General features: G+C 33.6%; 2 protein-coding genes across 2 annotated transcripts; one reads left to right on the plus strand and one right to left on the minus strand.

The window, feature by feature from the left end:
* Window positions 1–713: 713 nt before the first annotated feature.
* LOC110612901 (CDT1-like protein a, chloroplastic) lies at window positions 714–4,853 on the minus strand. The gene is made up of 8 exons (XM_021753745.2): window positions 4,273–4,853; window positions 3,839–4,187; window positions 3,624–3,743; window positions 3,293–3,527; window positions 2,369–3,154; window positions 1,439–1,640; window positions 1,256–1,346; window positions 714–1,137 (listed from the first exon to the last, which is right to left on the minus strand). The coding sequence occupies exons 1-8, from the start codon at window positions 4,352–4,354 to the stop codon at window positions 1,080–1,082; spliced, it is 1,923 nt and encodes a 640-aa protein (XP_021609437.2). The 5' UTR covers window positions 4,355–4,853; the 3' UTR covers window positions 714–1,079.
* A 1,665-nt stretch (window positions 4,854–6,518) lies between these two features.
* LOC110614212 (glycerate dehydrogenase) lies at window positions 6,519–9,949 on the plus strand. Its single transcript, XM_021755721.2, has 13 exons — window positions 6,519–6,702; window positions 6,813–6,896; window positions 6,985–7,125; window positions 7,859–7,980; window positions 8,063–8,144; window positions 8,438–8,510; window positions 8,587–8,678; window positions 8,773–8,847; window positions 8,932–9,039; window positions 9,142–9,219; window positions 9,335–9,379; window positions 9,499–9,613; window positions 9,693–9,949. The coding sequence occupies exons 1-13, from the start codon at window positions 6,580–6,582 to the stop codon at window positions 9,713–9,715; spliced, it is 1,161 nt and encodes a 386-aa protein (XP_021611413.1). The 5' UTR covers window positions 6,519–6,579; the 3' UTR covers window positions 9,716–9,949.
* The last annotated feature ends 3,455 nt before the right edge of the window (window positions 9,950–13,404 follow it).

Here is a 13,404-nt window from a genome sequence, read left to right on the forward strand (position 1 = left end):
AGTACTTTTCTTTGCGTCATTTTTCACTCACACCATCCACTTCTTCCTTCCCTTTTGGAAAGCATCCTCCACAGCTATCGCTGACTGCCCTGATCCCCTTTCCGGGCGGACTACAAGCACAAGCAGCCTCTGGTCTGGTGCATTGTTTAGGCTACAACTAAATGAACATAAATGTTTAACAAAACAGAAAGGGCCAGTATCTGTAAATAAGTTTAGTCCCCTTTCAACAATATTGGTGGCAATTCTGGAATACTTTTCCTTTGGTAAGAGCAGCAGGAAGGTGAAAAAAATTGCAGTTCTGCTTCGTGGATTGTCTAGAAGTGCTGATTGTTCGTGTAGTTTATCTTTGGCTTCTTCAGCTTGCTGGGAGGAGCCACTGTTGTTATTTGCACCATACCTGCTGTTGCTAGGCATAGAAGAAAATCAAGATCATATCCACTGTGCAATAGTAAGAAAAAGGAAATGCAGTCCAATAAATTCAGTGCCCTTTGAACACCTTACAAATTCCAGGTTGATCATGAATATTAAATCCCTCGGACACCACCATTCATCCCTCGTTTGTGAGTTATGACTCATATGTCATGTACATGGATGTTGAACCTTGTTTGGGTAACAATTACTCCAACTATGATGAATTCATAGAAACAATCATCTAGATCATTTTCCTAACAGGGAGAACGACATGTGATAGATAGACATGCAAGACTTCGAAGTTCCAAATACAAATTGTCGTCCCATCAATAAAACTAATAATATGAAGAGAGAACTACACGCACAAACTAGCTACTTCAATGATTTGGCCTCCAATGGCAACCACAATAATCAATCTTAAACTATCAAGAATACATAACAAGCTGGCTTATAATACTAGTAGAAAACTTAGAAATTACAAGAAAGGCTTTTCACTATATTGTCATTCTGTTAAAGAATACTAAACATTTACCAACTTCACAAGTAGCTACACTTTTCTATTAACAACGGTTTAAATACAAGATAAATTAGATTATCCGGGATTAGCGCAACAAAATGGGACCAAATCCTCTCATGTGCTTCTGCATTAAAATTCCGAAAAGCTCTCATCACTTTGCTTGTTCAAGTAGTGCACGTATTGTTTCAGGGCTTGACAGTTTGTTAATGCTACAAAACAAGGCAAAATATGATGTCAAGCAACTGTGAAGCTGCAGTTCATATTGTGATAGTACTTTGTGTATCTGTGCTTTCAGTTGAAGAATGTAAAGTTACGGGAACTACTTACCAGAAGAGCAAATCCCCACCAGTCGCCAATTTCTCTGAGATCCATTCGGGAACTAGTTCAAGCAGCAATTTTAGCTGCTCTTCAACTTCTCCTACAAACACAAGGCATTGTCAATTAAGCTTAGCTCAAACTTCCAAATATAGAAAAAGTTTCTGCTGTCTTTAACTGGTTAATAATCCTTACTTCTATCAACAATATCAGAATGACTTGCAATTATCTTGTGTATAAGCTCCTCTTTTGTGATAACTGATCTTTTTATTGACTGAAACAAGAAATGAATCATGTTGAAAAGCTTTGGCAGGCAGGCAATCATCTGCCGCCGCTTCTTTGCTTGTGAGATGGCTGGATCTCGCTCTTCTTGGACCTTTCTTTCTTTTTCTCGTATCTGCAAAAGGAGAGAGTTGTCTTTATGATATAATCATAGCAACCATTCTCTAATCAGGTAATGCATATCAAAGTTGGAAACAGAGCAAACTCAAACAACTCCAAACTTGTCTCAGCATAAATTGGAGTATAATAGCAACTAGAACAAAGATTTGTCAAATAATTAACAAGAAATTTACACTAGACAATTGCAGAAAACTCTCATCAATTTTGAGCACAAGAAGTTCACAAGCTGTCTAAATCATATAATTTTTCTTATATCACACACAAAAAAAAAAGTGTATTAAGATAACTCTTTGAAAATCAAATTTTTTAGTAGCTATAATTCACTCCACTTTCTGAAGGTAGAAGTTGCATAATGCAGTGGATGAGAATGCAAAGGGTAGGAACTCTATTAATAAATGTCTCACTGCATTATCATTCTGTACTAATAGGAGGAATTGCAATATTAAATATCTTATTTAAATACTGATGATTTAATTCGCAATTGAATCACATTCCAAAATGGAGCTAATAGCCAATAGCTGTTGTAGCTAAATTATATGGTCATGCAGATAGTTTAAGAGAAGCCTAAACAAATACTGTTCAAAGAAAACTACCCTGCAAAAAAATGGAAGTACAATTCAAACAAATTCCCAATTACATATTAGTGTAAGAAATATAAACAGCTTGAAAAGAGCATGTACTGACAAAGGAAAAACAAAGTGGTGGAACCCAAGATATACTTACTGATTGCAGAAGACTCTCAGGGAGAATATTCAAAATATCATCATCAACAGCTGACACATCCTCTATGTCATTAAGTTCATGCACTACATTCTTCTCAGGAGTTTCAAATTTTAGAGACCTGGTTCGTGATGGACGCCTAGTGAGCTTGTCTGCTAAGCTAGTGGTACCATCATCCGGGCTCATATAACATCTTTTTGGCGGATGCAATGCAGGTGTCATTGACATCAACGAAGAAGAAGGTGAAGCAAGTTTTGCAGGAGTTGACTGGAAGCTTTCTATTTTTTTGGGTGAATTATCTCTATAGTTAGTGGAGTTTATCTCTTTGCAAGGAGTTGCAGGGAGGCAAGGCATAGGAACACCAGCGGAAAATTTGTCACCATCAGTTGTTGGTTCGGATGGCATTCTGGTTAGGGAAGAGGCAGAAGCACTAGCTTCCTCTCTAGAAGAGATTTTGTCAAAGCATGGCTCTGAAATTGGTAAAATTGATTGTTGGGAGCAAATCTTTTGAGGATTCGGGTTAGTGTTTTCTGCCTCACTTTTTGCAATTTTCTGGGAGAAACGCCTCCTGAAAGATCCTGAGAAATGAGATGCTACTGCTGGTTGCTGTCTTTCAAGTGGATTAGACTCTACAGGCAAAGAGGGGTTGGGGTTTTGGTCTACATATACATCAGCAGCTGATGTCTCTATGGGTGACGACGTGGTGGGAGCTTTAATAATTTCTGAACTCAGATCTTGCTTTGATCGGTTGAAAGGCTCTGGCAGCATTTCCTCAGGAATTTCATCACCCTGAATGCAAATAAATGCAAAACTTAATAAATCCTATGACAAATAAGGTCACATACAAGAGTCCTAACTTTTGCAAGAAAATCATATGAATTTATGTATTTAAACTTGCACCAAACGCAGAAACACAATAATGCATACCTCTGGGTGGGCTCTATAAAATTCTGCAAGTCGAGCACGGAAGATCTTCCTCAAATGCAGATTCTTACTTTCTGATTTCAAATTACCGTCACATTCAATTGCATCTACATTTACAGTGACATGAAGGTCTGGCTTCATACAACTGGTTCGCTCGTCAAACATGAGTACCTTCTTTATCTCAATCGCTTCGGGCAAAATATACTTCAATTGAGCCAAATGTTGATGAGAAAATCTCCTATAAACACACCACTAACCAAGCGCATCAGAAAAAATCAAATCCACCATTATAATTCTAGTTAACCAAAAACTGAACAGTCAGATAAACATGTACCTATCTGTTAAGCACTCGATTTTAGGGGAAACATTAGTGAATGTAGACATGGAGCCCTTCAACTTCAACAGCCTAATTGAACTATCCAAGCTATCAAAAAACTGGCCCAACGTTTCATATCTGCCAAAATCATAATACAATAAGCAATATAACAAAAATAATGCAGGGACTGTGGCACCCATTTGTAACTAGAAGTGGAGTAAGTAGAAGCTTACTTCGCCGGAAGTCTAGCTGGCCCCTCTTCAACTGCAGCATTGTGTGGCCTGTGCGACTCGCCAATGGATTCCTCGGGCCAAGACGAGATCTGCCTTCTGGCGGACTTCACGATCTGCTCAGTCTGATTACAGTGAGGTCCATCTCGATTGCCTTGAGCGATCTTCCTAACCTCTTTCACAGAGAGCGCTACGCGGCGGTTCCGGAGGCGGGGTGGGAGTTCCGCAGGCGGCTTATCTGGGGTCTGGGTAGTAATAGGGTTTGCGGGTTTAGATTTTGGAGTTGATTTGAGCGATTTCTTTGATTTGAAGGGGATTGGAGACATAGAGGACCTCGAAGAGCTCATTCTTCGGATAGATAAATTTACAGTTAGGAATCAGAGGGAAGGTTGAAGATGATGATTATATACTAGGGTTTTTTGGCGGGAATGCTTACCTGGAGCTTTGCCACGTCATATTCCCGCCAAATCGAGCCGTTGCCTCCCGCTGTTTCTGTAACAAAAACGCCTTTCCCCACATCCCCACCCCCTCATTGTTCTATCCTTTTCCCCCCGTCCCCTGCTCATCATCATCCGATTCTTTTCTTCTTATCGACTTCAGTTCAATTAATTTTACTCGCCGTCAACGCAGTCTATTTCTATCCCTTCTCTCCCAATTCTCTGTTTCAAAGGGCATTGCAGATCTGTACATAATAGTTGTTGTTGGTTCTGAGGTAGGCCTGCTTCCAAACCTTTTTTACTGGAGTTGCAATTATGAGCAGATGAATGGGAGTCTTGTTATTCTATTTCTGTAGTTTCTTCTCTGTTATTTTCAGTTTTTTTTCTTCCTCTCTCTGTTATTTTCTTCCGATTCCAGAATTATTTCACTGTATTATTCCTCAATTGTTTTTGGAATCAAATCTGTTCTTTTCTCCTGCTAAGGAAGCTCTTCATCAGCACCCACTGACTCCTCTAACAATTTCAGAAGCTATTATTGTTGGATACTTGGGTTTATCTTCTATCTACTGGATCTTCTGTTTCTTGAGGTTCTTGGCGCAATTAAAGGACATTCTTGGGATTCGTCACTTTCTCAATTTAAATCCGTCTAAAAATAATAAAACTTGAATAATCAATAATCTAAAATAATTTGAACTCAATTGATCAGTTTAAAATCTTTATAAGCTCTGCTAGATTGATAATATTTTTAATATTTATAATATAATTCTCGAGATTTGATGAAAACTACCATTTACTTTTGTATTATTAATAAAATAACCATTTTATTAAATTTAATGATAGATTGCAATGGTCCATCATATTTGATTTTTTTAGTTTTTATAATTTTAAATTGATTTTTTGATCCATTATATATTTTTTAAATTTATTATATATTTTTAAATTAAAAATTAAATATTAAAAGAGTAAAATTTAATATTTTTTATATTTATTTAGATACACTTATTATCAAATTAGAATTATAAATATAATTTTTAAAAATTATATTATAAATTACTTCAATGATTTTAGCTCTATAGATCAAATGATTTGCTTGTATGACCACTGAAAATCAGATGATTCAATCTCACACACATGTATTTTTAATACAAATATTTCAAATTTTTATTTTACCATCGAAACTGAATTAATTTTTTTTTTAATTTAATGTGATCGATATTAATCAAATTATAAAATTAATTCTTACAATGTAATTATTACATACATGACATAACATGTATAATAAAAAAATATTCTATATTATTATTTTAAATTTATTTCAATTTGAAAAATAATATTTTTCGGATCAAAATTTAATAATTTATTTAAATTTTTTTTACATGCATAAATGTTAGAACAAACACACAATACTAAAAACATACATACTCTGTTCAGAACAGAAGTTTAACAAAATACTCTAAGACTTAATCTGGTGGAAAGTGCATTCTAGCTTGTGAGGTGAAAGGTTCGACTCCCCACCTCTATTTCAAAAAAAAAAAAATAGAAGTTTAACAAACACAAAATTTTGTGAGATTCGACCATGGAATCTATTTTCACTGGTAAAATAAAAAATAAAGTTTTACTATAATTGAAAAAGAACTATCTAATTTTTTAGAACTCTCAAAACTCTTTTTTTATTAAAATTAAATATACAATTTCACGATTTTGAAAATGAATTTAAAATATTATATTAAATTAATTGATCTAAATACTTCTTAAAAAATAATTTTAACATCTTTTGAATTATCGATTTTTTCCAACTTAATTTAACTCGACAAAAGAGAAAAAGACAGAAACCACAGCGTCTTTACTCTAGAGTTCTCCAAAAGGACCATATTATGGGATCATGGCATCCAATCAAGCAGGGCCATTTTCGTCATTTAATGTAAGAGATAGAATTTATACGACGTGGCAATCACAGGTGAATCCATGTCACCATTATCTCAAAACAAATGGAAGGTCCAAAAACCAACCATTGTTCCCCTTGCTCCTAGCCTCAAACGGCACCACAAAATCCAACCCTATCTGAACCAAACCTTATCCAGTGATCAACCAACCCATCATAACATCATGCGTCCTTCATTTTTTGCCAATCAATGATCCTCAAAGTCAACAAACTAATCTGACTGGATAGAGACTAGTGGATACCATGTATGCACTACCGCAGTAAATCTCTATCTTTCACAGTGTTATTTGGACTGCCTGAATTTTAAAAAGGTCTCCCACTTTTCGTCAGTGTACACCGAGAATTCTTGCCTCTGAACTCCTGCTATGGCAAAGCCTGTTTCAATTGAAGTTTGGAATCCAAATGGGAAATACAGAGTTGTTAGCACCAAACCCATGCCTGGAACTCGCTGGATCAATCTCTTGATTGCACAAGATTGCAGGGTTGAGGTGAATCTTCTTGTTTTATATAAACCCTTTCCCCTTTTTCTCCATTTCTTGAGTTGATTATATGATTTTGATGACTATTTTGTATGTTTGGGTATTTTGGTGTTGTTTAGATATGCACAGAGAAGAAAACAATACTGTCTGTTGAGGATATTATTGCTCTGATTGGAGATAGATGTGATGGAGTAATTGGGCAGGTGATACATTTATTTATTGGAAATGAAATGATTGTGTTTATGGTTTTGGAATTGGGATTTTTGGTGAGGTTTTGGGATTGTTGTTCAGTTGACAGAAGACTGGGGGGAGACTTTATTTGCAGCTTTAAGCAGAGCAGGAGGAAAGGCTTTTAGTAACATGGCTGTTGGTTACAACAATGTTGATGTTAATGCTGCTAATAAGTATGGTGTTGCTGTTGGAAACACTCCTGTAAGTTCAAAAGGAAACAAAAAAAATCTTTTCTAGTGTTTTATTTTGTTTGGATGACTTGCTAGTTTCATCCCTTAATGTGCAATGTTTCAGTTTTGATATTGAATGATTGTTGAAGAAGGTGACTTTATTTTTGAAGTAATATTTCATCCCTTTTGAGTAATGTTATTAAACCTGGAATGGAGGTTGATCTAGCAAAGGGAACAGGTCGATGGGTAATTTGTTCATCCAGTGCAGCATTACACAAGTAATTAAATACAAATATATTAATTAAATATGATACCTATTAATGTAAATAAGTAAATCTAATTAATTAAGTTTTAATTATTTAAAATCATATTATCAACATTTATCAGGTTATATTTGCATGTATGTTAATACTGCTTAAATCTTATAAAAAAGTATTCAATTTTGGATATCATTATTAGTTTTTTATCAGGTTATATTTGCATGTATGGTTTTTGGATATCATTATTAGTAAATATTTTTTTCTATAATTATTATTATAACAGGTCAAATGCTTGGGTAATAGTTACTCTAATTAGACCATGTTATAGAACTTAGGTTTGGTTTCTAACAAGTCAGCTGCTTCAATTTTGTTTCTTCAATATACTGAGCACCTAGGTATATTTATACATTAGTGTGCATGTGTATATCTCTATATGTGCTTTCTGCAAGTTTAATGCTCTTGCAAGAAGAGAAAAATAATTGACTGTGTAGTTATTTTGGTTAGGGAGTTCTTACGGAGACGACAGCAGAGTTAGCAGCTTCACTTTCTTTAGCGGCAGCTAGGAGAATAGTTGAAGCTGATGGGTTTATGAGGGCAGGCCTATATGATGGATGGCTTCCTCATCTGTAAGACCGAGGCTAGTGCTTATAAAAATATATATTCAATTTCGAATGCTTCCTGTGTGATTTGGCTTTGTTTTGCCACTAGGTTTGTGGGAAACTTGCTCAAAGGACAGACTGTTGGTGTCATTGGAGCAGGTCGTATTGGATCTGCTTATGCCAGAATGATGGTAATTTTTTTTAACTGAATTTCACACAAGATAAAATTTGGTCAGGCTAAGCCCAATGCCTGAAGTAGCAAGACTTGTTAGATGCTAATGGCTGTGTTGATTGATGCTGATTGATGCATCATGTTGCATAAATTTAATCAATAAGCTTGACAAACAGGAGGTTTAGTTTGAAGTGGATAGAAGTAATCAGAAGTAATGGGTTTAAGTTGAGCATCGTGTGGTCACTTAATTAGACTAGCAAGAAGTGGCTTAAAATGTTTACAAAATTAATTATTTTCTCTACATCATGCCAGGTTGAAGGGTTCAAAATGAATCTAATTTACTACGATCTCTACCAAGCCACGCGCTTGGAGAAGTTTGTTACAGGCATGCCACGTCCAATCTTTGAAGTTGATTCTTACCTACTGTTATTTGCTCATGATAATGAGCTTTATAATTGCAGCATATGGAGCATTCTTGAAAGCCAATGGTGAGCAACCAGTTACATGGAAAAGAGCAGGCAGCATGGATGAGGTGCTTCGTGAGGCAGATGTGGTGTGACTCTTTTTCTGAGAACTTAATGTAGTCTATAGTCTTAAAGTTAAATTTCTAGTTGGAAACTGCATTATTGCATTGATGTTGCTTGTAGATAAGTCTTCACCCAATCTTGGATAAGACAACTTATCATTTGATCAACAAAGAAAGGCTTGCAACAATGAAGAAGGTAAAACTTCAATGGACATCCTTCTACATAGAGATATTTGAGAAGAAAATATAATAATATGCAAATTTCAAACTGCATTTATAGGAAGCAATCCTTGTAAACTGTAGTAGAGGTCCAGTGGTCGATGAAGTAGCTCTTGTGGAACACTTGAAACATAATCCCATGTTTCGAGTTGGTCTTGATGTCTTCGAGGTAGCTGAAATTCTCTTTTCTCTCAAATTCATAATCCACGAAAGCTAAACAGCCTCCATAACCAATTGAGTATACTACCGTTCATTGGTTTCTTTATATTAGGATGAACCTTACATGAAGCCTGGGCTGGCTGAAATGAAGAATGCCATTGTAGTACCTCACATTGCTTCTGCTTCTAAGGTAACATCCGATTTGAGCATTAATGAAAATCCTTTTGATAATTAAATACTTTTGCTTTTTTGTGTTTAATTATGTTAGCTGTATCTATAATAGTTCTATCTTGTTGTGTTTGTAGTGGACTCGTGAAGGAATGGCAACTCTAGCAGCTCTGAATGTCCTGGTACGTTAAGATTTGAAACTCGAACTTTACGTAATACCCAATCAAGTTCAATTGATCTGAGAATTCACTATGTACTCTTAAGTTCAATTGATTCTAATTCACGCAATCGTATTGTACAGGGAAAGATTAAAGGATACCCGGTATGGGGCAATCCAAATCAAGTAGAACCATTCTTGAATGAGAATGCTTCGCCTCCAGCAGCAAGTCCAAGCCTTGTGAATGCAAAAGCCTTAGGTAATATTTCAAATGTTCTTGTTTGTGTCCAAAGTTGAGGCATCTGCTGACCTTCTTATCTTAAACTTCCTGTTCACAGGTTTACCTGTTTCAAAACTATAAAGCTTTTGCAAGGCTGAATCCACCTAGGGGCCTTGTGGTTCTTGTTGTATCAATCTGGGCATTGGTGTATTGGCCGAAGTGGGATTTCAGTTATCAAAAGCATTAACAACCATATTTAGATAAAGAGTAATATTAGTATTATAGCTTTATGATGTTGCAATAATTGGATTTTAAATTTCTTGATTATGAGAACTTGTATTCTTCTAGCAAGTAATTTTATATCTTGGTTTGATATCCCTCGAGCATATTGTGGTCATGTTCAGATTAATTTATGCATTGCTAAAATTTTTATCACCCTTCTGGAATCTAGAAAATTGAATTATTATTATTTTTAATTACTTCTCATGTTTGAAATATAATATAATGAAAAAATTCAATCTTTTTAGCTAAAAAATAATTAAATTTAAAAGAAATAGAAATAAAAAAAGTGGGATTGTATGACAGTTAGATTTATTTATTTTCTAGTATGTGATTCATTCCATCAAATTTACTGAATGGAATAAAATTTCTCTCCCATTAAAACATATTGGGAGAATATATACATATATAAGCCAGAATGTAACTAAGAAAGAACTAAAAACTTTCTAGAATAATCTTGAATAATTAATTTAATTTTTTTGAATTTCTAAATCTTGTATCCTCTAAACTGGAGAATGGATATCAAACATTTGTAGCTTGAGTTTCAATGCGAAGAAAGTGGGAAGAACCTTGAATAATTAATTTAATTTTTTTGAGTTGTAATGTGAAGAAAGTGGAAAGAGACAAGGGTTTAGTGAAGATGTCTGCAAGTTGAGTAGTTATGGTGATGAGAAACAGTTTGAAAACATTATTAAGCACTGTTTATTAAACAAGATAACAATTTAGCTCTATGTGTTTCGTATACTCATGACAAATAAGATTAGCAGCAATATATAGATTGTGCATTATTTTTTAAATTTTCATAATATTATAATATATCGTAAAATTTTATGTGATGCCTGCAAACGAAAGTCATTAGGTTGTAACAAGTATTGACTTAATTACTAAAGAGCAAAAGTAAGATCAGGTCTAGTGGTGGTAACATAAGTCGATCAACAAAGTGATTTTATCTTTTTAAAGTTTAAGAACACTACTCATGGGGTTTGTATAGGCTTGTAAGTAAGATAATCTGCATTAAAAAAGAATATCCAAAGCATATTTTTTTTTGTTAAGCACAATATCCTTTAAACATCTGGCAATTTTAATCCCATAAAAAACTTGATTTCTACTTGAAGGAAGTATCAAGAAAAGCTTTGACATATTGTATATCATATATCTGCCATACTATTATTTGCAAGTATAATGTCATCCAAATAGAGCAATAATGCAGTAAAAGAAGAGGAAGATGCTTTAATGAATAGAGAGTAATCTAATTTGCTTTGAGTATATCCATAATCAATTAAAGCAGTAGAAAGTTTAGAGAACCATTATCTGCTAGCTTGCTTCAAGCCATATAATGACTTAAGGAGCTTATAAACTTTATTAGGTGCAGATGTGTGAACACCAAGAGGCAAAATCATGTAAACTTCCTCATTGAAATCTTTATGTAAGAAATAATAATTAACTTCCAATTGTTAAAGATGCTAATTATATACAACAGCTAAAGCAAGTAAAAGCCTTACTATGGTCATTTTAGCCACAGGTGAGGAAATATCAAAGAAGTCAATACCTTCAGTTTGAGTGTAACCTTTGGCTACACGTCTAACCTTATATCTCTCAATAATACTATCAATAAAAATCTAAGTCTTATTTTGCTCAAGAGCAAAGATTTCAGCCTGCATAGCCTCTCTCTAGCAAGAACTTAACTACTTGATAATTTTTGGGTTGTCACAATGGAGGCAAAAGAATGCTTATATGATGATAAAAGATGATCATATGAAATTACTTCAAAAATAGGATGAAGGACACTTGAGGGAACTATAGGAGAACAAATTTGAGCAAATTGCAGTGGTAGTCCTGTAAATATGAAGGTTTTGTCTTAATTCTATTAGTCTGCCTAGGAACAACAGGAAGTTGATAGTCAGAAATAGCAAAAACCAAGAGTATGTTCAAAAGGAGAAGAAGGCTCAGGATGCAAGGAGTAGGGGTGAGCAGTATTCGGTTCAAATCGAAAAAACTGATCGAATCGAACCGATTTGAAAATTTGATTCGATTTTTTATATATTTCGGTTCGGTTCGGTTTTTAATTTTAAAAATTTCGGTTATTTCAGTTCGGTTCGGTTTTAATCAGAAAAAAAACCGAAAAAATCGAATCGAACCGATTAGTAATAATAATATGTTTTTTCAATAATATAGAAAAATTAAATTATATTAAAATTAAAATATTTTAATTAAATTTTAAAATATTAAAAATAAAGTGTAAAAAATAAAAAAATTATTAAAAATCAAAACCGATCAAATTAAAATATTTTATATCTTGGTTTGATATCCCTCAAGCATATTGTGGTCATGTTCAGATTAATTTATGCATTGCTAAAATTTTTATCACCCTTCTGGAATCTAGAAAATTGAATTATTATTATTTTTAATTACTTCTCATGTTTGAAATATAATATAATGAAAAAATTCAATCTTTTTAGCTAAAAAATAATTAAATTTAAAAGAAATAGAAATAAAAAAAGTGGGATTGTATGACAGTTAGATTTATTTATTTTCTAGTATGTGATTCATTCCATCAAATTTACTGAATGGAATAAAATTTCTCTCCCATTAAAACATATTGGGAGAATATATACATATATAAGCCAGAATGTAACTAAGAAAGAACTAAAAACTTTCTAGAATAATCTTGAATAATTAATTTAATTTTTTTGAATTTCTAAATCTTGTATCCTCTAAACTGGAGAATGGATATCAAACATTTGTAGCTTGAGTTTCAATGCGAAGAAAGTGGGAAGAACCTTGAATAATTAATTTAATTTTTTTGAGTTGTAATGTGAAGGTAGCTTGAGTTGTAATGTGAAGAAAGTGGAAAGAGACAAGAGTTTAGTGAAGATATCCGCAAGTTGAGTATTAGTAAAGATGTCTGCAAGTTGGGTAGTTATGGAGATGAGAAACAGTTTGAAAACACCATTAAACACTGTTTATTAAACAAGATGACAATTCGGCTCTATGTGTTTCGTACACTCATGAAAAATAGGATTAGCAGCAATATATAGATTGTGCATTACTTTTTAAATTTTCAGAATATTATAAAGAATCTAAGAAAAACACAGAAATAAGTCACATATTTTTTAATATCAATGTATCGAGTTCAGTCTGAGTCACTGAAACTCTTTAATTGAAAACCAGAGGCTAATAAAAAGAAAATACCAAAATCTTAAGAGCTCTTAATATATTGTAAAATTTTATGTGATGCCTGCAAACGAAAGCTATTAGGTTGTAACAAGTATTGACTTAATTATTAAAGAGCAAAAGTAAGATCAGGTCTAATGGTGGTAACATAAGTCGATCAACAAGCCTTTTGTACACAAAAGGATCATGCAATAAAGTGATTTTATCTTTTTAAAGTTTAAGAACACTACTCATGGGTTTGTACAGGCTTGAAAGTAAGATAATCTGCATTAAAAAAGAATATCCAAAGCATATTTTTGTTTGTTAAGCACAATATCCTTTAAACATCTGGCAATTTTAATCCCATAAAAAACTTAATTTCTCCTAGATCTTTTATC

Source organism: Manihot esculenta, chromosome 4 (assembly GCF_001659605.2).
Source record: "Manihot esculenta cultivar AM560-2 chromosome 4, M.esculenta_v8, whole genome shotgun sequence".
NCBI classification, from domain to species: Eukaryota; Viridiplantae; Streptophyta; class Magnoliopsida; order Malpighiales; family Euphorbiaceae; genus Manihot; species Manihot esculenta.

Coding starts and splice junctions, on each gene's coding strand:
- LOC110612901 (XM_021753745.2), bottom strand. CDS start 4,354: ATGTGGGGAAAGGCGTTTTTGTTACAGAAACAGCGGGAGGCAACGGCT. Junction 3,744..3,838: donor CCAGCTAGACTTCCGGCGAA/GTAAGCTTCTAC, acceptor TGATTTTGGCAG/ATATGAAACGTTGGGCCAGT. Junction 3,528..3,623: donor ATCGAGTGCTTAACAGATAG/GTACATGTTTAT, acceptor GTGTGTTTATAG/GAGATTTTCTCATCAACATT.
- LOC110614212 (XM_021755721.2), top strand. CDS start 6,580: ATGGCAAAGCCTGTTTCAATTGAAGTTTGGAATCCAAATGGGAAATAC. Junction 6,703..6,812: donor CACAAGATTGCAGGGTTGAG/GTGAATCTTCTT, acceptor GGTGTTGTTTAG/ATATGCACAGAGAAGAAAAC. Junction 8,511..8,586: donor CTTGGAGAAGTTTGTTACAG/GCATGCCACGTC, acceptor TTATAATTGCAG/CATATGGAGCATTCTTGAAA.